Raw genomic sequence first — 22,253 nt, 5'->3', positions numbered from 1 at the left:
GTCAATTCATGGTGTAAGATTTGAATGCTGTTGTAGGGAAAGAGTGGTGAGACAAGCTTAAAACTTAGTTAGCTATTTTATAAAATTGTACACAAATCTAACACACACATTGACCTAAGACTTAATTAGATTACGCAGATAATTAACTGTTTATTAATATCGATAAATCATTCGAGAGAACATTGCGTAAATAACAAATCATTTGCATCGGCCACAGAATGCTGGAAAATAAATATTTTCATTTAAAAAGTAGGAATTCAAATAAACAATCCACTTGAGTAAATAGTGATCAAAATCTTCCTAAAAAACAGACCAGAACAGTAATAAATTGAAGTTGATAGTATTCCAAGAACGAATCATATAAGACTCTCGGAAAAATAACTGATCGAGATTAGTATCACATTAAACAATAATACACCCAATTAATCAATTTCTCAAATCATTTGATGAGAGCATAATCTTATATGTGACTAGGAGCAATTAGGAGGGAAGCTCTACAATAGCCCAGTGTGTATATAAACTGGTAGAAATACGAGTGATCACTCTAATTTTCTCTTAATGTTATGTACAAATCTAGAAATAATTGGGTCAGGAACTTTGAGGAGATTTTAAGCAAGTGTTGCAGAAAGATCAGTTTGTTTGAGTCTTCTATAATTTGTGCGAGGAGATGCTAAACGAAATGCAGCTTTCTATCTAGTTCAAGGATTAAAAGTTTCCATGTTCATCTCTTGCAAGAGCATAGCTTGATGATGACCAGTGAATGGAGGAAATATATCCTCACAGTGGCTTCATGTGGATGAATTCTTCAGTTCTACATGAATGATATTTCGCAGGCCTACTCACTTCCTGAACTTTTTCGAAAAGAAGAATCTGCATAGTTACAGGAAATGCATGTAAAAAGGTTAGTGTTTAGTATTTGGAACTATGTGAACTCGTGAACAAATTGATCCATTGGTTTCATTCACCTCTTGAAGGTCGTCTTCCTTCCATTGCTTCCTTTTTCTCTTGACAACTTCGGCAAATAAATGGACCGTCCCAGGGTTGCAGTCTTCCAGGCTGATGTGAATTTCCGTTGACAGAAAAGCTCTCATCAGGTTTCATCTTGATCTGGCATATTGCACATATGTAAAGCTTGAACAGGTTGTGGATTGGATACGCTGCGTTCAACCTGCATTTCATTTGAAAAGTATTCATTGTGTCACAAGAAACGCCAAATCTCAGGGGACACATGACAAGCTAATTTAGCCAATTTACTTGATTAAGTCACGATTTAATTTTTTATCATATAAGATTTGATATGTTGCCATAGTAAACAAAGAATTGTTTGCGAAAAATTTATATTGACATTGCATGTAAAACTTAGCCAAAACTTTTGACCTTTGGGAGAGCAGTGCAGACTCTCCTTCGAATATTTCCTCCACAACATCTGGCTCCACAAAGTTCCTATCAGAATTTGATGATAACTCAGGAGACTTCCGCCTGAACATTTGTTTGAGTACACGCATTCCTTGTTTCTTGGTTGGTGGTGCAGTAGGAGTTAGTTTCTCTGGTGGTAGTATATCGATCACAATGCAAGTAGTATCATCTTTAAGTCCTTCCACTTGCACGGCTTCCTGCAAAAGAGGAAATCCAATATTGATGAAAGGAATCAAGGATGTACTTGTGCCATAACTCAAAAATACTACGTACCTTGACAATTTGATGGGCTGCAACATCTGCCGGTAGGCCACGCGAGCAATTCAATGCCATTTGAGGAGTCAAAGCATCCCAAACACCATCGCTTGCGATAATAACTCGACCTCCAGCATTTGAGAGCTGCAGCAATCATGAAACCATTTGTTCATGGTGGATTTCTCCAGAATACAAAGAGCCAAGTTACACTTGGTCATTCAAAGATTGAGTATCCTGTTAAAGTTATGCCATTTACTTTTCCAACATTTCACCATGAAAAATGCAAAAAGATACAACTTCAAATCATCAATTCCATCCTTAATTACAAGATCCATTTCCCAACAGGTTCAGCTAGAGATGATAAAAGTTGACCCGACCCATTTACATGACTCAACCCGGCCCACAATTTTGCGAGTTTAGATATGATTTAACCAAGTTTGGGTCTTAAATGGGTTAAACCATTTATGACCCACCAAAAACTGATTGGGTAAGATCATAAATGGTTGATCTCATTTGTGACTAGTTTATATATATATATATATATATAATTAAAAATAGTTAGTATGCTATTTGTAATTAAAATTTATTAAATGGGTTTTGTCATGAATCCATTTATGACCTGTTTAATTATACAGGTCATGTTACATGAGTCATGTATAAGTGTTCTAAGCTGTTTAATTAAACTGGTTGTAAACAGATTTAGCCGTTTATAATGGGTCGTATGCAGATCATAGATTTTGACCCATTTATTAAATAGGTTAGATTTGGGTTGAGATTAAACAATCCCTACCTTTTTGAACCGCCAACCCAAATTACCACACCTAAGTTTAATCTAAGCTACCTAGAGTCTGATACTCAATAAGCAACAACTCAAAGAAAAGACAATGTTATTTGTATAATTAGCCTCAAATGACAATAATGCTAGCATAGATAATCCCCTTTAAATCATTGCATACCTTCACTTGCTTAACATGAGGTACAGGAACAATAAGTTCACCTACATCCTTATCACCAATCGATCTCGATAAACATAAGCCACCTGGCCAACACCTGAGAGGACCAATCTAGAAAAGAAAAGGAAATATGTGAGCGTAATGTCATAACTAAGATAAAAGAACTTCATACTTTCAACAGTTGCAGCAAACCACAATAAAGCATGACTATAGAGAAACTAAAAAATAGGTCTTTAATTGGAGTACTCATGCAGCTATTAGGATTATAACTCAACGTGACATAACTCAATGTGCCAACATGATAATTTAATTGTTCTCCTGTTATTTGATAATGCAGAAACAAGAAAGAGGAGGATATGCTTAATGTTCCTTCCATAGTTTAGAATTTCATTTGGAGCCAGTTAGCATGGGCATACATAACACTTCTAACCATCTACCAAAACTGAAACCAACTATTGCTATATAAAGAAAATCATGTTTCTAAGCACAAGCACCAGTTACATGCTTTACCCATCCTACCCATGCCAACTCCGAGTATCACCCGCACCAAGCAGTACAAATATTGGTCTCCTTGTATCTAGCAAGACAAATTTAAACACAATGGAGCCAAATTTAGGTCTGGCAGCATATTCTTGTTAACAGAGCTTTTTCTTGTTTGCCTTGGTGCAATTGAGACCACTGAAAATGCTAATTTTACTATAACAAATCGAGAAAGAATAGGGAAGGGGTATCTTGCTGCCAGAGTAAAGTTCACTTTTAATTGATGAACAAGCATAAAGCTACATGATACAAATATGTATACAGTACTATTGTCAACTTTGAACATGAATTTTTTTTAAATGTGAAAATGGTCCGGAATAAACAAACCTCTGCACCTCCAACTATATTCAATCTCCCAACCTCACCTCCACTTGCTATTATGCGATCAACCCTACAAAAGAATCAACTATCACACATTCAGCGCAAGGTGGATTTTGTAGCAACATCATCAAAAGAAGAAACATACTCCTCTGCATTGGCTTCCAGACGGTGATCTGCTGATAAATAATGCACAGAACCTTCAGCAGATTCAAGAATGCATCTGGAATCACCAACTGATGCTACAGTAACTACCCATCCGTCTATTATAACAAATGTGACAGTAGTTCCAGAAGTAAGCGCTGAAAAAAACCCAAAGACAGTTTACTGAAATTGAGATTTATACAGAAAATAGAATATCCCAAGGATTCAAAAGAAAACAGAAAAAACAAGCTCAAAGTAAATTAAGATTCAAGCAATCTAATAGTTTAATGTTCTGGAATGATCTGTTGAAATTCTGGATACAAGTAGAAAACTTTGCAACAATGATTAACAAAATTTCATGTTTCAGAAATGCACCATGCATGGTACTTCTTAATGTGATCTGAGCGCTAGCATTCGTACTAAAGCAATTTAATGCATGTGACTGATTAAAAATACTATTTTCACTGCACCAACCTTGAAAATCATTCAAATACTAATACAATGAGAAGCACAAAATTCAGATTAATGCATGCGACTAACTAAAAATACTATTTTCATTGCACCAAGCTTGAAAAATCATTCAAACACTAATACAATGAGAAGCACAAAATTCAGAAAATGATCATTGTTAGTCTCATATATCTTCTTCTAACAATTGAATGATTCCAGCCGCTGATGCAGTAGCATAGAAACTTCAAATTCATGCAACTACTTGCTAAGTTAGGCTATGTAAAATAGCAAAGTGAGGATAAATCATGCATAATGAACAATCAGATCTGTGAGTGACTAGAACACAATTGAATGCCATGGTTATTAATTACAAATGCAGTATCAGCCAAAAGCATTGAAATAAGAGTCAATGAGAAATATGTGTCAGCAAAAGAATTTGTTTCAGGGTGAGATGAAAAGATTTCATAGGTTTCAGGATAAATGAAAAAAACAATTTTCATGCAAGAAAAGAATGTAAGAACTCAAATCATGTTCCTGCAAACCAAATTGTTGGCATGCAACAGTGCATTCGTACCTATATTTTGAAAATGTTTATCTGTTTTTACAAATCCTGCAACCAAAGCTCGTGGTAGTGCAGCTAACCACTCATCCCTATTAAGATCTGAAGGAATTGCGCCCAATATATTATCCAAGAGTTTTTCCTTTGTGTATATAGCAGCTCCAGAACCATTATGACCATCAAATAGCTGACAAGTAAACAGAAGTATCATGTTAATAAATATTCTGCAAGATCACAAAAAATTGGAGTTAGAAAATGTGTTTGCTAAAACAGAGCATTTGAATGTGCAAGCAAACAGTACAAGATCATTGCAAAGCCACATAATGACAAAGCTACTATTTTTGTCGTTTTTCTTAGAACCTCTTTATCAACATTGTTAAATATTTCATATAAAATAGTAATGCTATATGTACGTATTGATCTGACTGTCTTCAGATCATATGTAGTTAATAAACTCAAGAGGTCTTTATTATCTCATTGTCATAGACCATCAGTAGATCACATAAATGACTTGTAAGTTCTTTACATTGCAGCAATTCTGTCGAAACCTGCCAAGATGTGATAACTAATAGTATTCAGCTTTGTGTGGCTTGCATTATGGGTCTGGAGTTTATAGATTATCATTTTTGCTCCAAAATTTAGAATATCTGCAGGGACAGTTTTGGTCCTTTTGAACAAGTTTACTTACCCGCACAATCAACTCAAAGTTGCTTCTGGAAGATAAATTGCACAGAAGAAACTCTTCTTAATTCCAATCAGTGCACAAAGGATTTGAAGAGTTGCTTCTAGCTGATAATTTGCACAGAAGTAACTCTTCTTGATTATAACAAGTGGATATAGGATTTGAAGACAAGACTGTTGTCCAAGTACTACCTTGAGTCTCTTGACCAAGTGGCATACAGATTACAATTATCTTGTTTGTCAAAAGTTTCTCACATTACTATCCTATATGCCTCATTAGTTGGAGACATTAAACTAATATCTACCCACTTGGAATAAAGTAAGGAATGCTTCAGGAAACAGAAATTGTAACACTGTCAAAAAAGGATTTTCCATAAAAGAATAAACACATTGGATTGTCCCAAATCAATTGGAAAAATACCGGATACTGAACTAATATTAGTTACCCAACATTGGACCTGACAGAAAATATTGTTTGTAATACACTAACCTATGATTCAGCAATATGCTTCAACACTTAAATACACCTTCGATGTCAATCCTTAACTAATTGAGGCATCCAATTGTTTTTTGTTTTCTGTCTTATTTTCTTTGGACGACTTAGCACCAATTAGTAGATTATCAGAGTGCCACTTGACTACACATGATCAGCAGTTGGCAGACTCTCCTACAGTATAATATTCAGTCGATGTCAGGGCACGAAGGCACATAATGGTATTTTGGTCAATTCTGAAAATTCAAGCTGAATTGTCCTGAAGCTACCAAACAAGAGCATTTCAAACGTATCCTAAAAGTATTCTATTCAATGGAAATGATTCCTTCTGTGTTTATTTTCTCAAAAAACAAAATATATCCATGGAAGATGAGAAGGCGTCAAAACACCAGGGAACATATCCTGAGAGGGACTTCATTTCATTTATCTCTGCACAAGAAGAACTGGCAGTTGAAAAGGAAATTAGAAATCGAGAAGCCTTAAATTTCAAATGAACATAAAATTTCGGAACAAAAACAAAAGAACAAGTCTCCAATCAAACACTAACAAATTCTCATTTCAGATACGAACAAAAGATTAAAAATATTTTACAAAATGATATAATTTTATCTGGCATATATATCGCAAAATGCCATTTTTTATACAAGCAAACCCTTTAAGTCAAGAACAATTTCAAAGAACGACAAGCTCACAGTAGCCTCCAATGGAATAGTTCAGAATCCGAAACAAAAGTAAGTAAAAAACGATCTCGTACCGCAAAGACCGAGAATGTGGCGTCAGAATCCCCCGGGTCGCGCTGGAGAGCTGTCTCAATGAGGGTAAAGTCCTCCCCTTTCTTACTCTGGCTGGCCTGACCATGCAACACGTCCGGCCTCTCCATCTTCTCGCTCGAAGTCTCCCGCCTCAACAGAACTGCCAGAGGCACCATCTCCGTCCGTTCCGCAGCCGCCTCCAAGACGAGTCACGACTCCACCCGCTCAAGATCGCGACTTCAAACAAACCTCAAAACGCGAGTCGCATTACCTTAAACTGCTCGAATCCATGAAAATCCAGATTAGATCAACACAGCTAGGGACAAAGAAGCAAAACGAGAAGGATTGCTTGAGGAATCAAGGAATCGAACGGGAGTAAATCGAAGTGGAAGCAGCCGCTTCTTACACTTCTTCCCCACCAACGCGAACCCTTCGCTGGCTTTCCGCGTAGTGGTACGAAGCGAGCGACCTGTCCTAATTCATTTTCTAGGAAACGTTACCCCCATACTTAAAACCATACCTTGTTGATTATTGGGTAGCTATGCTGAATTCCGTGTGGCCCCAGCTACGCGTCGTCGCCATTATCCTCACGTCTACGCCTTCGAAGAAATCTTTTTTTAGTAAACCCCTGGTTTTCATTTTATTCCGCAGGCACCCCTACTTTCTATTTATAGGTAAAAAATCAGTTTAATCCAAAGAAACTACCTTACACGCCTTTCCTATTATTCCTTAATCCCAAACAATTTTTCATAAAAAATTACATAATTCTCTCAGATCATATAAGATTTTCTTAAAAATTAGATAAGTTTAATATCATCTACCACTTTTAAACTAAACATTAAAAAAAATATGTTAAAAAATAATAAAACTCTTAACAGTTTGCAGTCAAATAAGTAATCATTTAAATTTCTTCTAGAAATTAAGATTTTGGAAAGTACAATAAGATTTTAGAGGATCCAACCAATAGAAAATTAGATTATTTTGTAATCATCTACTAATGTTGGGCATAATTAATCTAGTAATAGAAAATATAGAAGGACAGTATAGAGAATAAATAAAGCATTTCATTCCATAGCTCATCTCATTTTTCTAAGAATCCCCTTAATAGTTTGAAAAATCTTATATCTATCTATCTATCTATCTTATAAAATTAAATAGATAAATAAATAAATAAATAAAGGGAAAGAAAGGTGGGCAATGAGTTGGATTCACGGGATTGTAATTAAGGATTAGATTTTTTTTTTTGACTTAACTGCAAGCAATCACGGCCTAATTAACGCTGCTTTGACCCGAAATTTCGGCCCATAAAATTATTGAAAGCAAGTGCCAACTTGGAAAACGCGGACTAGCTGTATAGGAATAACAAGCAACCAAATAAATAAATACTAACCTGAAATTTTATTTTTATTTTTAATAATCATCAAAATATTATTTCAGCTCATGTGTGATTTTTATTACTTGGTGATAGAATCGTTAATCTGGATTAGATCCGTTGGGTTGACTCATCCTGTCGAATAATTTAAACAGGTTAAATTGAAATTTTATCAATTCATTTTAAGATGGATTCAGATAGATCGATCCGTCTAGGCCCACAACCCGCATGAATTGACCCGTGCAGTTGAAAAAAATTATTTTTTTTTAAATTTAAAATTAAAAGAAAAAATTCAATGAATTAGTGAGTTTAACTCGTTTAAACTGCAATACAAACTTAAAATTTTCAACTTGATCGGTTTAAATATAATTCAAACTTAAAATTTTTAATATTTTCTATATTTTTTTATTTTTTGACATATCCATGAGTTAGCTCGCCTAATCCGCGATCCACCTTAAATTGAGTTAGGTTGAAAATTTTTCAACCCACTTTTCTAACCCACCTCGCCCTATTATATGATAAATTTATGATAAGTTAATCCATCTCATTATGATTGGTCTGTTTACAGCTCTACTTGATGAAAAATAATGTGATTTTTATTACTCGGTGAAAAAGAATTTAAATTTTTTTAAAAAATATATTCTTACGATGTTAAAACTTAATTGGGGCAAAGTGAAAATGAGGTGTCAATAATGAAGTTTTTTTTTATTTTTTTATAATTCAGATATTTAACTCTTATCAGAGTAAATCGAGACTTAATATTATCTTCACTAAGCAAGCACTGAAAGTACTATGCAAGTCACACTACAAACAATTACAAAAATAACTTTAAAATAAAAAGAGATGAAAAAAAAATCACTACACTTCAGTTTCGACGATCTCAATTGAAGAAACTGATGATCTACTTGAATGTGCTCCGTGAGACCTTCCTCTCTCGATAGTTCCTTCTTTCTCAAGAGAGTAAGCTAAAATACCCTTGATGACTTGCCTGAATCTTCTCCTGTAGGTTGGGAACTTGGAGGCACTTCTCGTCATGCCAACCAACCTTAGAATTAATACAGAAAATCATACAGTGAAAACACAAAACAGTTAGCATATGTATCGAACAGAATTGTAATGGAAGTAGATAGGTAAGTGATCATATCCTTAAAGTTGCATCAAGAGCTTCTAACTTTGAATCTGAGCAAAAGAAGAGAATATGCAACAATTCATGTAATTTTGACAAGCTCATAACTGAAACTGTTTCTTACCTTCTACTGATTGCTTGAATCTGAGCAGTCCTAATAACATCTTGGCTGGCCATGGCACTGTCGCCCATTGCTTGCACCGATGATGATGTGTTACTCCCTACAAACAGAACCAACTTCTCCAAGAGCCTAACCTCGTCCTCTTTCAGATTTAGGATCTTGATTTGCTCCATCAGTACCATCACAGGATGGAAGAACCAATCCAGCAACCAATCTTGTGGTCGGTTCAATTGTGTAATTTCGATACCACAACTCAACAATATTCCACCAGAACCAGACTTGATAGAGGAGAGGAGAGTGTGCAGAAAAGCATACGAAGGTAGGCCAATGCCGACTGTCTCTTGACTGCGTCCCTTGGTTTGTAACCAATCATTGAGATGGAAGGTTGTGATTATGTTTGCATCCACAAGTTCCTTGCCCCTGGTTTCAGAAGATTTCATAATCTCTGCCCATATCTGTACCATTGACATTTCATTTATTGTAGGTCAAAAGGATCATGAAATCCAAATATCTTTCCATAAATATATTTTGCAAAAGAATAGCATAGATTTTATGGAAGAAAACCAAATGAGAAGGACATCACCAAGATTCCAGACCAAGTTATAGAATCAGACTATCACATAAAAAATTGCACAAGTCATATTATGGAACGAGCTCAGGAATCGGCATAACCACAGTTTGCTAAAACTAACTTCTATTTATCAGACACTAAGATTTAGTATCAGGAACAACTAAATTTCAAAAGCCCTAGAATTTTCATGCTCAGAGATCCGAACTAGGTATTCCAGCTCAGGAATCAGCAGAAATACAGGTTTCTTACACTAACTATTGCTTGTCAGACACTAAAATATAGTATCAGGAACAACTAAATTTCATAGTCATGAATTTTTCATAATCCAAGCTCTCAAGATAAAATCTTGTGAAAAAGATAAATCTACATCAGATTCTGAAATAAGTGTAGCAAGCTTGTCAAGGTGGAAGAAATGATATCCATAATACCTGTACCATTTTGACCTCTTGTATTGTCTCTCTGATAGACCTCGAAGGAGCCAAACTAGGTACTAACATTGAAGGAGCTGATGAAGAAGCATGACTAGCTTTAACTGCTCTAAAAGAATTTGATCCAATAGAAAATTCTTCCGAATGAGATGTCTTTCTCTTTCTATACCGAGGTCTGACCACGTAATTAGAAAGCTATTCTTAGAAACAAAAAGCATAATCTTTTTTTTTTTTTGCTGATCTAGTATAGAACAATGGTTTACTAGAAGAGTGAAAAAAAAAAAAAACAATTCATTGGCATTACTTTGGAAGAATGGTCCCTTCTCTTAGATATAGCCAATCATTAGTGTACTCATCAAACTCCGCAACCATGGCAACCACAAAGGCAACTCCTCGTTTGAAAGACCTTTCCTATATAAAGAAGTCAAATTTTGAATGTTATTTATTTTCAACATAAACAAATGCAGAGGAAATTTAGCAAGCACAGAGCATGGACCAAGAAGATAGTAAGGACAGCAAAGGACCTGATACACAATGACAGATCCATATAACCCAATGAAGATACTTGAGACAATAGCCAACAGGAAACTCCCAAGAACAACTAAAGGCCAAAGTAGAATCGCGAGACCAGCAATAGGGACACAAGCTGTCTCAATAAATGGCCCTTCCCGACTTATAAGATCCTGTAGTAGCCTCTGCCAGCCTTTGAATAACATATAGGGACTTTTTACCAATGCAATAACAGTGTAAAGTGGAATATCGACAACTAAGCCCATCAAAGCAACCACCACACAAGCAGGTATCTCTATAATCCTGCAGAACAATAGAGAAGACGTAATACTTCTCAATAGGCATGAATATCAAATAAACTCGACTTGAATTCATGCACAAGTATGGAAATTAGTAAAATTGTTTAAACTGAGACAATAGTATAACTGTTTCTTAAACATGCAGTGTAAAAAAAAGAAGGATAAAGTTAATAAACAAAAAAAAAATTTACTGCAAACTTTTCAAATTGTAGAGCCCATTATGTTACCTACTCCAGATAATGTTGGCTGGCAGCTATCTGAAATTTAATAATCAAAGGAAGTAAAAGGATTTAACTTATATACCTAATTGAATATGACTGATCATCATGCGCTTTTTCTCGCAACTCTTTTAAGTAAAGAGGAAAGGAGTGGTAGCAGATATCTGCAAAATCTCTCACCACGGTGCAGCTTCCTTTAATGGTGCTCCATGTACCATCCTGCTTAATGGAAAATGATAAGAGGAGGTATAATGGAATAACTAAGAAAATAATACACAATCTCCATTTAAACAGTTAATTTGTTACCACAATGGAGTGAAATATTATCTCTGTTTCATTGTCCTCTCGGAAGGCCTCAAAAGTTGACACCCATGGTGTGAAGAAACCATAACCAACTCCTACAAGTACAGTCCCCAATATTGCAATGGCCAGCCATAGCCCAAGGAATACAGGTAAAGCAAACAATAACGCGAGTTTTAGTGCTGTATTTACACAAGTTGATCTGCAATTGACCAATAGAACCAGAGTCAGTAACTTAAAAAGCCTTGATGAACAAGTCCATAATCATATATACTGCTAGAATACAAGTAGAACTGTACTGTTTTCCCACTAGAAATCATAGTTTTCGTCTTCTGAATTGCTTACTTTCCTTTTCCTTCCATTTTTGCAAATCAAATAAAATCCCCTTTTATCCGCAAATGTATGGCTAAGAATCTGGAAAAAAAGTAAAACTCTGATTCTAGGTTCTTCTATTCTAGGACCCCCATCAATTTCTCAAACCAAGTTTAGTGGCATCATATAAAGCACTTCTAAGCAATGACTCTCACCACTATTTTAAATAGAATTTTGGTTATTGCAATCATGGAAATGAGAAGCACACTTGGAAACATGGCAGTTAGATTAGCTTACAAAAGATAGCAGTTAATTCGACACAGATTTTAGGTAGTGATGATTTGGCATCGGTTAATGACTGGAAACGGTCATTAAAATCCAAAGTAGTTGAAGACCTAATTAATAACCAAAAGTCCCTCTTTTTTCCCAAACAAAGAAGCTGAAGTCTCTGGAAGGTCGTGACTCACCTCACAATAGAGTATACGGTCCAGCCAACATGAGCCGGAAACAGCCCCAGTATCACCCCAACGTTCCCCAGAATCAACGCCGCCGCCGCCACAGGTCCGACAACCAGAGCTGCAGTCAACAATCCACCATCAGAGAGGAGCAAACTATAGCAATACTCGATCGACGAGAAGCCACGAAAAGTCAAAAAAGGCAGGACCTTTTAGGGCGCCGAGGAAGAGGGCGGAGCAGAAGGCGATGACGACATACGCGACGCGGGCGGACTGCCTCACGGCGCCAATCGGCTCCGCGTAGTTGGTCCTCACCCAGAGCGCCAAGGAATCCAGCGGCGACGCGGGCGCGGGAGACTCCATCGAGCTGGCATAGAAGGATCGAGGCCGCCAAAAGTAGGAACCGTGGAAGATTGGAGAAGCAACAGAAGAAGAAGGAGAAAAAGAAAGCCAAAGGTTTGAAGCTTTGTCGGGGTTATTAATGGCGGCAGAATCAATCACCAGATTGAAATTCCTTGGTCTTTTCCAGCCAAGAAAGGAGAAACGAAATCAAAGATTGTAAGGATCGAGCAGGTGCAGGCGATGGATTCTTATTCGATATCTCGAGGTCAACCCGGCTGCGTTTTTTAAAACTATTTATAGGCGGAGTTGTGAGCAGGGGAAGTAAGCCGAATAAAGAACCGGATGCTAAAATATTTTACTTATTATAAAATAATAATAATAATAATAATAAAACTCTTATTGGATAAAAAAAAAAAATGTGAAAATACCTTTGAAACTCATAATTATTTATGAGGAGGTAAATCGAAAAGTTACAATTAGTAATGATAAAGGAGGGCATTGTCTCGATTTCGTTTGAGATTCGATCTTACCTACTTTAATAACTTTGTTTCGTCACAACCAACTTAATTATGTCTTTCAAATCAAAACATTATTAGATGAGGCCGTGATTTGATAACGAATAATCCGGTCAAGGTGGGTCAAGGTCACAACCGAGGTTAGGATTATAAGGATAAGATTAATGTCGGGATCATAGTCAAAGTCAAATTTGATAGTAGGGATGAGATTAGCTATGTCGATATTGAAGTCGGTAATAGTATAACGTTGAAGTCACAAATCATAAACAATAGATATCAAAGACATGTTTCAAGCATTGAATGACAAAGATACTTTCGTCATTTTGTCTTCCTCCGCAATCTTTCTCTCTTTCTCCTTCATCTATAAGCAAACACATGTAAGTAGGTTGGATTCGGAATCTAATGTTTGCTCATGGATGACATAATCCACATCCCAACTCTAATTAATTTATTTGGATAACAATTCCTTGTCTAATGCACTTAATTACAATAATCTTTAAATTTTAATTAATTGGCAAAGAAGGTTGTTGATGGAGCATGGTTGTTCCTGCTTGAGATCGCCTGTGATGAGTCATTGGCCACCAAGCTTGTAGGTTGACGATCAAGGTGATCCCTATGGGCAGTGAAGGAAAAGGATGACGGGCTCTGGAGCCACCAAACGCTGAATCGTAGGTTGACGATTAAGGTGATCCCCACGGGCAATGAAGGAAAAGGATGACGGCGAGCCACCAAACACTGAATTGCAAGAAAGAAGAAGAGAGTGAGAATGAGCCACCAAAGTCAAATCCTAACCCGGGGAGGGAGGCAAGAAAGAAGAAGAGGAGAATGTAGAGGTCAAGGGTGTTTGTTTGTTTAAATTCTAACTCGGGGAGGGAGGAGAAAATGAGGGAATGTAAAGAATGTTTGTGATCCGTGAGAGGCGAGGGAATTACATAGATTTAGGAAAGAGAAAAATAAGAAAATTGTCTTATCTTAGTTAAGGAGAATATCTCCTTAGTAGAGATCTTGTCAAAGGAGATGTCTCATTTATCTAAGGAGAACATCTCATCCCTGCCACATAATAGCAAAAATCTTATCATTCATACCTAATACGGTACCAGACGACGCTATCATGCCACATTAATGGGGCAAGTGAGTTGCTCAAGATATCACTTGATTACATGTGTCCGTCTGGTGGCCTGCCAAGTTAAATGAGGGAATGAAGAGAACAGAGTCGGTTGAGTGCGGTGTAGGACACTGAGTAGGGGGAGCGTGGATGACAGCAGAGAGAGCTCAAGTCGAGGTCAGCTGAGACGAGCCTTGAGGTCGAGTTGGAGTATAATACGGTCGGGAAGAGACTTGGTGAAATAGCTTGGACTCAGAGCTCGAGAGTCAGGTGTCAAATCGGAGTTGAGCTTTGAGAGAAATCGAGTGTGGGATCTCGAATTGAGTTGGATGCCGAGTCAGTATTGGATCTCAATCTGAGCCAGATGCCAAGTCAAGACCCGACCACCTTTCTAGAGTTAGGAGCGTGAGCGCAAAGTCAAGTCGGGGCGTGAGACCAAGCAGTCAACCCTAGAGTCAAGTCTTCTATCCGACGTGTCATTTAATTGGATCAAATCGTAACCTTCTAGATCAAGTCATATCCACCCATAACAATGGTATTTCAAAATTAAATTACAATTAGATCTTTTAAAGCTAATTAAATAGCAAACTTATCAATAATTGAGCACCATTTGCTTGGCGTCGTGTATTATTATTAACAAAACGATATCTCTCCAAATTGTGTGTTAAATTTAAATAATTAATTAGTTTATTTAACCATATTTATTATATTTTAAAGGCTCCATCATGTCATGAAGAGGACAACATACTAACCACAACTAATCCTCGTGAACTTCTAGAATAAGGTGAGATTGATTCAATAACAAGTAATCTAGAAAAGTAACAAAAACATTATCTTGGAAATTTTTATTTTATATTTTAAAAATAATTTTATGATGTGCAATATTGGAATAGCAAATCTCACAAATAAAAACGTTTTCATAAACTAATTATCTTTTTAATTGATGAAATAAGTGGCAATAGTTTCTCCTAATTATTTTAACAAAATATGCACTGTTTTAGGGGTTTTTTCTATTTTACCTCACAGACTTATATTAATTGCAAAAGTTTCCAAAGCTATCACTAAATTGTCTGAAGATTTTTAGATTATTAATAATTTAGGGTGAAATAGTAACGTTAAATGTTTGAGAGGTAAAATGAAAAGTTTAAAGGAGTAAACAGAAAAAATATCTCCGTTTCCGTCCTAAATAGAAAATATGTTTCTGCAGTTCGCAGTCTCTTCTCCCCTTCCGCCGTTCGTCGAAGGAAGGCGAAGTCCGGTAAGCTTCCGGCAATCTCAGCTTTTTTTCCTTCGGCATCAGCATCAGCATCATCACCCTCCTCGTCTGTAGGCACCGGCGGTGAATCTCCATCCCCGCGAAACCCCATGCAAGGTCCGGCCAAGTCCAGCGCGGCAGAGGTCCGGAGATGATGTCATGAAATCACGGTAGATGCGAATGCGACGACGGGATTATGGCGAGGGTCAGCGCGGCTGAGTGGGTGAGGGGCGGAGGCGGCAGATGCTGCTGTTCCTTCAAGCGGATCGCCTTTGTGATTTGCTGCGTTAATCTCGTCGCCGCGCTCCTCGTGATTCAATCGTTCTACACTTCCTTCTTCTTCCGCCCTTCGTCTGGGCTCAGCCGCAATTCTTTCGCCGGTACAAAGATCGACTTTTTCTTGTTGCGGTATACATATGCTGACTTTTTTCGGCATTTTTTTTAAAAATAACTTTATTTTTTGTTGTTGCAGATCAGACAAAGAGAATGGAAGAGTCGATCCGGATACGAAGAGAAATGGAGCCTTTGGCTCTCGTTAGCGCGGTAAGCTCGCAGGCTTGATTTCTATTCTTTAACACACGGTTTGGGATTGAGGATTTAACTAGTGGAACTTTTCGTTTCATTGGACTTGAGTAGGCGAGGATGTTCAGGATGAAGTTATCCAGAGAAGAGAAAAAGGGGCGTATTCAGTTGCCACAACTGGTGATGCATAAGTTGGGCAGCGAGATTCTGCAGAGGCTGCGAGGTGTCGACAATACTAACGTGACGGAACAACAGGGTTGGTTATCCTTTTCATGTTTATTTGAGCTTGTTGATCAGTTATTTTCATGAATTTGTTCACTAAGTTGGTTCATACGTTCGTGCATAGATAGCTTGATAGTTTGGACTTTGGTGAGCTCAGGTCACAGGATTAGAAAATTATATCTTTAAGAAATTGGTTGTTTTGATATCTCAATGCGTTCTAAAATTCTTATGGAATTCCTGTTTCAAAATTTCAGTCCAGACTTTAGTTAAGTTCAACTTTATACTTCTAGATCCGATATCACTAGCTCTGATTCTTTAGCTTCTTTGAACTTCAACATAATCCTCTCCTCCCCCTAACTGCTCTATTTTTATACGGTGTTAGACTGATAGTTTCCCTTTGGTTTGTACGATGAAACAAGTGTCTCTTTCAGTAGCATAACTTTCTAATTATAGTTAGAATATGTCTCAGGAGTTGGTTGCTGTTTTCCTGTTTTATATTTTTAACATTTCTAACATTACAGTTTATTTTGGGTAACCAAAAGTTCTTATAAGCAACTATTAACCTAGCTTTTTGCGATCATGATAAAGACCTTAGATTTGATTTTCTGCGTATTTAGTAATGTCACTTGGCCATTAGAATAATGAGATGATTTTTTGTTCAAAATTTGTTGCACTGTTTCACAGTTTTCATTTGCGCTCTAGTATTCTGGCAATTTAGAAAATGACATCTTGCTGATAATAATAAATGTGCAAAGGGAAGAAGTATGTAAATTATGAATGTAATTGTGTACAATTATTCTTTTGTTTCAGGAAGGAGATCACCAATACAAAATATGCTTTCAAGGCAAAAATAAGTAAATAACATTATATATTTTGATTTCTGTAGGGGTCTTTAGGTTCTTTAACAAAGTAACTATGCTCAATCTTGGCAACAAAAGAAATTAATGGTTGAGTGGATGCTAATGGCTGTTTGCATCCTGGTTTCACATACTGCATGGAAATTTACGTGCTAAAGAACACTATTATTTGAAAAATAAACTTCAGCTGGAGGGTCTAACAGTTCTAGTTTGACATGTTAGTTGTTTTGACTTTTGAGCAGCTGCAGTGAATTTATGGCGTGTCCAAAAGCTTGAAGAAGTTAGAAAAGCAACAAACTCAAAATCTTCAAACTCAAGCATCCCTTTTAGGGAAGCAAGTATGCTTTGTTTGCTTGTGCATTTATGTTATATCACAACCTCGATGATTGTTCTTGAATTCACTGCTGGGGTTTGTAGAGATGCTGAAACAAGCACTGGAGACTAATTGGCCTCTTCTAATGGAAGGAATTGGACTTTGGATCCCAACTAATGTTATCAACAATCAGCATGATGATAAACCCAAAGATGAACCAGATTTTGGTAAATTTGTTTACTTCAAATCTGTAATAATTTGTTGAGCATTTACCTTTTCTGTTCTGTGTTGATTGTGAAAGTTGAGTTGATAATCATCTCATGATGTTTCCCAGTTATGTTGTATAAATATAGTACTTCATTTCACCAATCAGGAGGAACTAATTCAAGAATTCTATAATGTATCTTTATGTAGAAGAGATAATTCCTGGTCGACCAATGCCTCCTGAATGCCATGCTGAGCTTCATACTGATTATGATGGAGCTGCTGTTAGATGGGGTCTTACCCACCATAAAGAAAGTGCAGCCGATTGTTGTCAGGCTTGCTTAGATCAGGCAAAACGCACAAAGCCAGGGGGAATGAAGTGCAATATATGGGTTTACTGCCCATCAGAATTTGGGTGCTATTCACCAGATATATATGAACACAAGCATCAGGAATGCTGGCTGAAGCAGGTATCACATTTTTCTTTTTTGCACATATTACCATATTGAATTGCTGCTAAATTTCAGATTCTTCCTGTGGTAACTTCAGAAATGATTCATCTCTTATTATTTGAAGTCAATTCAAGTAGAGAACAGAGATAAACATAGGAAACATTGTAAGGATGAGGTGAATGTGAATTGGTCAAAAAGTAAGTGTGCCATAATCATACTAGGTAACAATGAAAATAAACAAAAGAACATTGTTGAGGTTGAGAGAATTTCTTTTTTTCTCAATGCCTGAGATTTAAGAAAAAGAGGTTGGTGAGTTATATTAAAACAAAACAGGGTTAGGTTCGTTCAGCATCCTACATGGAAGGCCCCTAAGGTTATAAATACACAGGTGTGAGATTCGGTTTATAGTGAAAACATCATCACATCCCCTATAAGGAGGAATTCACCCTCCTTCGGGGCCTTCAAATGGCCCATAAAGAGGTCACAATCTTGGCTTGAGGTCTAAGAGCCCCTCACCCGCATGCATATTAATGCATGGATACCTTCCACTTGGCTATCAATTCAAACAGTCCTCCCAACTAGAGATGCCAATTGATATCTAATAAAGAAGTCCTATTGTAGTTATTATTTCTTTGGTCAGCGTGTACGTTTTTTCTTAGACTTGTGACTTGGTTAAGATGTTGTATTATATTATTTGCTAAATGTATTGTTTAGTATTATACACAATTTTCTTTTATGCAATTATGTCTTGGTTAGGCATGCTAATTTACATGTTAGTTTGATGAAAATTTTGTTTATATTTTGTTCAAGTGATTAAGTTGAAATATTACGTATTATATGGCCTGTGATGTATGCATTGTTGTTAATATAATTAATATTACTGTTTTTAGAAATTCATCTGCGTTTGTATACTGTATTAGCTCCTGTCGTGTGGCTTTGCAAGAATGACTTGTATTCTGAATACATTGGTGGCAACTCTAGGTGGTAGATTAAAGCATTTACCTTTTTGAGTTTGGTCATAGTGATAGTTTCTTGGTCATGTGATATTAACAAGTACTACAAAGTGACCACAACCCAACACCTTTACCTACCAGTTGGTGTCTTGTCATCATATTGAAATGATTACCTTAAAAGATAATGCTTCTTTAGTAAGCAACTTTCAATAGGATAGACATGAAACATTATCTGTTTTGAAGAGTTTTTTTTTCAATGTGGAGTATGGAATATAAAGAGAGATTTAGCTAAATTTGTGTGCAGCCACTGTTATGTAGCTGATATTGATAATGAAATGAGAAACTACAAGTTTATTTTAAGTGAAAAATACCTCATTTAACGAGGTAAAGTCAATTACTGAAAGTAGGTATAAAAAAAATTGCATTAGAAACCTTAAAAAATGATCCACTGGTTCTTGTTCTACTAATTATGTTTTCTCTACAAAATGAAATGTCTGTAAATCTTGCATTTGGTTAACTCCAAGTAGTATGATGTGTTTGTTCCAAAGACCAATCATTATCTTCTTCTATTTACTGCAAAATGGGCTCAATTTGATGCTAAATCTTTGTCACAACGTGCAAGAAGTCTTAATGTACCTGTATGTCTTTGTCACAACTTTCGTAAAGAATGATCTGTGAAGACTGATCTATTAACTTGACAAGGCCAACCATTAGCCTAAAATATTTAAGCTCGAGATAATTGAAACTCACTCATCTTAACTTATAAACCACAACTGACTATGAGATTAAATTTGGCTGTCACAATATTTTCTTTTCTTAATGATTTTAGCAAGTACATGAGCACAAGTCTCTTCCTTAACATATTTTGCTCGTTCAATCACTTAATGTAGTACATGTGCATCTTCTTTCTTTTCTTTAATAGTCTTGGCAAATGCAGGCTGATACGCCTCGATTGAATTTCAAAGACAAGTACTCAGAGTCGTACCGGAACAATCACCCCAATGCACCCGTTGTCGTGCCATGGATGTCTGGCATTGTGCGCGTGTAGCAGCTATTTCATGACTTGCGGAAAAAAGAAAGGGATTTAGCCACTTATTTGAATTGTCTGCCCTCTCAATGCTGCCAGAATTTTTGTCGGAGTTGCAGTGTTGTTTCAAGTTTGTATTCTTGATGCCCTTGTAGACTTGACAGTGGCATCCCCTCTCTTCTTTAGAGAGTTGCAAAACACTTTTGTATGCGTTTTGATGTCATATGCTTTGGGTGAGAAATTCTGTAAGTGGAATATGGTGATGTTTATTCGACAAGCAATTGTCTTCAATTTATGATGATATCATATTCTGATCTATGTTTTGGTTTTGTTTTTGTTTTCATTTCTCTATTTAAATGTTGCCATCCTTGACTACATGGAATTAGTGTTTTTGCTAGCCTCATAACAGGCAGTTATTTCCTTGCATTGAATATTAAAATGTTGATACTTATTCAAGCTTATAAAGCCTTTTTTACTAACTCATAATTTATCATGTGAAACTAAATTGTGTTACAATCTTCCCACTTAAAGTTTAGTTTGTTATATTTGTCAAAAGGCAAGGCGGGATAACCATGCAATTAAAGTTTGAACTACTAGTGATATATGAAAAGGCGTAACCATGCAATTAAAGCTTGAACTAGTGATGTGGATCGTCGGATTTATTTAATGGTAATCATCCACCTCCGTCGTCCACCTCTAGATTAGTTGGGTTATAAGAATTGGATATCAAATAATAATAACAAAGGTGAAGTTTAATTGCAATAATTGAAATAGAAAAATATGTAATTGTTTATAATTCATCTTGTTTACTTGAGAAAAAGTATTTTTAAATTATTTTTGTTTTTAGATGCTTCAATTGTTTATACCTTTGCATGAAAAATTTATTCGATACATAAATCATGTTTGAACCTCCTTTAAAAAAATATGAAAAATATAAAATTGAAATTTCCTCTTGTATATGAAGCATTTAAATGTAAAAATAATTGAGTACATATATAAAAATGAAGACATATTATAACAGGTTTTGAGATATCCACATCTTTTTTTTTGTTATTTTATTTCATAAAAATGGGATAAAAATAAAAATAAATAAACAAAAAAAAAATCCACATCTTGATTGCAGATGAAATGAGTGCAAAAAACCAACAAGCTATCCTTCTCTCTCGGGTCCTATATATAGTTCGAATATGAGCAGATTAAACTTGATCTAATTTAATTAGTTTACGAAAATGAAATTAATTACTCCAAAAGAGAGGGTTTTTTTAACTTGATAATATTTCATAGGAAAAATTCAAACGAGTTACATATGTTTTGGTTGTGAATGAAGTACCTTAATAGTTCATGTAACTAATTAACCATCCATATGAACTTCATATGATTTGTTTAATTATATCCGTTGTGTCAACTTAATTTAGGGGTGTCAATTTAGATGGAGTTCGAATTGAATCGAAACAAAATGTCTTCTCCTGCTTTTCCTTTGCCTAGTTTTCATATTGTTATAATCTTCTAGTTGATCTGTGTCCTTTGTTAATCAGTGGACGCTTATTGTAACTTGTTTGCGGCTCATAACTTGTAATTTTCATGTATGTTTGGAGCTTTGAGGATGCATTCCTAGCTATATAGCTGCTAACTATTTGATGCAAAACTTGTTTGGGGTTTAATTTCTAACTTGGGCCTTAAATTTTCATGTATGTTTGGAGATTTGAGGATGTGTTTCCATATGGTGAAGATAATTCTCACTTAAAACAAATAGTTATCGAAGTTGAGCAATCTTTTTGCTTTACCTTTTGCTTCTAGTTGATTGCTATAGCTTTCTTATCTTGCAAAGTGTAATTTGTTTCCCCATTTGAAAGTTCTACTGTCTTCAGACTTCAAGAAAGTTTTCTTCTCATCCCATCCATCAAGTCGTGTGTTGTCCTAACTTGAATATATTTTCTTCTAAACAACATAAAATCTCATGATGGATGTCTTATATATTCCTGCAATGTCCTTAACACACAAAAAGGAAGGAACCTGTATGAAAAGTTTATTTTCAAACTTCATCCTTGTTTAAGAGTGTAAAATTTGAGTATAGGATCTACCTCTAATAAAATTGTGTAAGATAAAAATGTATAGTTATTTTTTAGGATTATTATTATTATTATTGTATTTTTCCTCAAATATGGATTCCCTTAATTTTTTTAAATTCCACACAAGCATGCAATGGATATCAT

The 22,253-nt window shown here is 35.8% G+C and overlaps 3 protein-coding genes across 5 annotated transcripts; 1 reads left to right on the top strand and 2 right to left on the bottom strand.

Moving 5' to 3' along the window:
• Positions 1 to 361: 361 nt before the first annotated feature.
• Positions 362 to 7,030, bottom strand: LOC141827535 (putative protein phosphatase 2C 12). 2 transcript variants are annotated; one of them, XM_074714805.1, is made up of 10 exons: positions 6,968 to 7,030; positions 6,564 to 6,838; positions 4,651 to 4,822; positions 3,631 to 3,784; positions 3,492 to 3,555; positions 2,628 to 2,735; positions 1,690 to 1,815; positions 1,378 to 1,613; positions 966 to 1,168; positions 362 to 870 (listed from the first exon to the last, which is right to left on the bottom strand). In XM_074714805.1, the coding sequence occupies exons 2-10, from the start codon at positions 6,735 to 6,737 to the stop codon at positions 836 to 838; spliced, it is 1,272 nt and encodes a 423-aa protein (XP_074570906.1). In that variant the 5' UTR covers positions 6,738 to 6,838; positions 6,968 to 7,030; the 3' UTR covers positions 362 to 835. The 2 variants fall into 2 exon arrangements, with proteins under 2 accessions (XP_074570906.1, XP_074570907.1); XM_074714806.1 differs by lacking the exon at positions 6,968 to 7,030 and adding an exon at positions 6,933 to 6,951.
• A 1,664-nt stretch (positions 7,031 to 8,694) lies between these two features.
• LOC141827631 (putative membrane protein At3g27390) lies at positions 8,695 to 12,862 on the bottom strand. The gene is made up of 9 exons (XM_074714920.1): positions 12,483 to 12,862; positions 12,286 to 12,394; positions 11,513 to 11,708; positions 11,292 to 11,425; positions 10,704 to 10,992; positions 10,484 to 10,590; positions 10,180 to 10,354; positions 9,184 to 9,635; positions 8,695 to 8,978 (listed from the first exon to the last, which is right to left on the bottom strand). Exons 1-9 carry the CDS (start codon positions 12,634 to 12,636, stop codon positions 8,792 to 8,794), a joined length of 1,803 nt encoding a protein of 600 aa, XP_074571021.1. The 5' UTR covers positions 12,637 to 12,862; the 3' UTR covers positions 8,695 to 8,791.
• A 2,603-nt stretch (positions 12,863 to 15,465) lies between these two features.
• Positions 15,466 to 20,358, top strand: LOC141827645 (uncharacterized). Of its 2 annotated transcripts, XM_074714937.1 has the most exons (8): positions 15,466 to 15,493; positions 15,566 to 15,870; positions 15,963 to 16,033; positions 16,127 to 16,268; positions 17,334 to 17,429; positions 17,509 to 17,631; positions 17,819 to 18,078; positions 19,951 to 20,358. In XM_074714937.1, exons 2-8 carry the CDS (start codon positions 15,687 to 15,689, stop codon positions 20,059 to 20,061), a joined length of 987 nt encoding a protein of 328 aa, XP_074571038.1. In that variant the 5' UTR covers positions 15,466 to 15,493; positions 15,566 to 15,686; the 3' UTR covers positions 20,062 to 20,358. The 2 variants fall into 2 exon arrangements, with proteins under 2 accessions (XP_074571038.1, XP_074571039.1); XM_074714938.1 differs by lacking the exon at positions 15,466 to 15,493 and having other exon boundaries at positions 15,510 to 15,870.
• The last annotated feature ends 1,895 nt before the right edge of the window (positions 20,359 to 22,253 follow it).

This window comes from Curcuma longa, chromosome 4 (genome assembly GCF_044706935.1).
Source record: "Curcuma longa cultivar G26 ecotype Majalengka, Jawa Barat chromosome 4, ITB_CL_G26_1.1, whole genome shotgun sequence".
NCBI classification, from domain to species: Eukaryota; Viridiplantae; Streptophyta; class Magnoliopsida; order Zingiberales; family Zingiberaceae; genus Curcuma; species Curcuma longa.
This window is presented reverse-complemented; position numbering and strand designations above follow the sequence as displayed.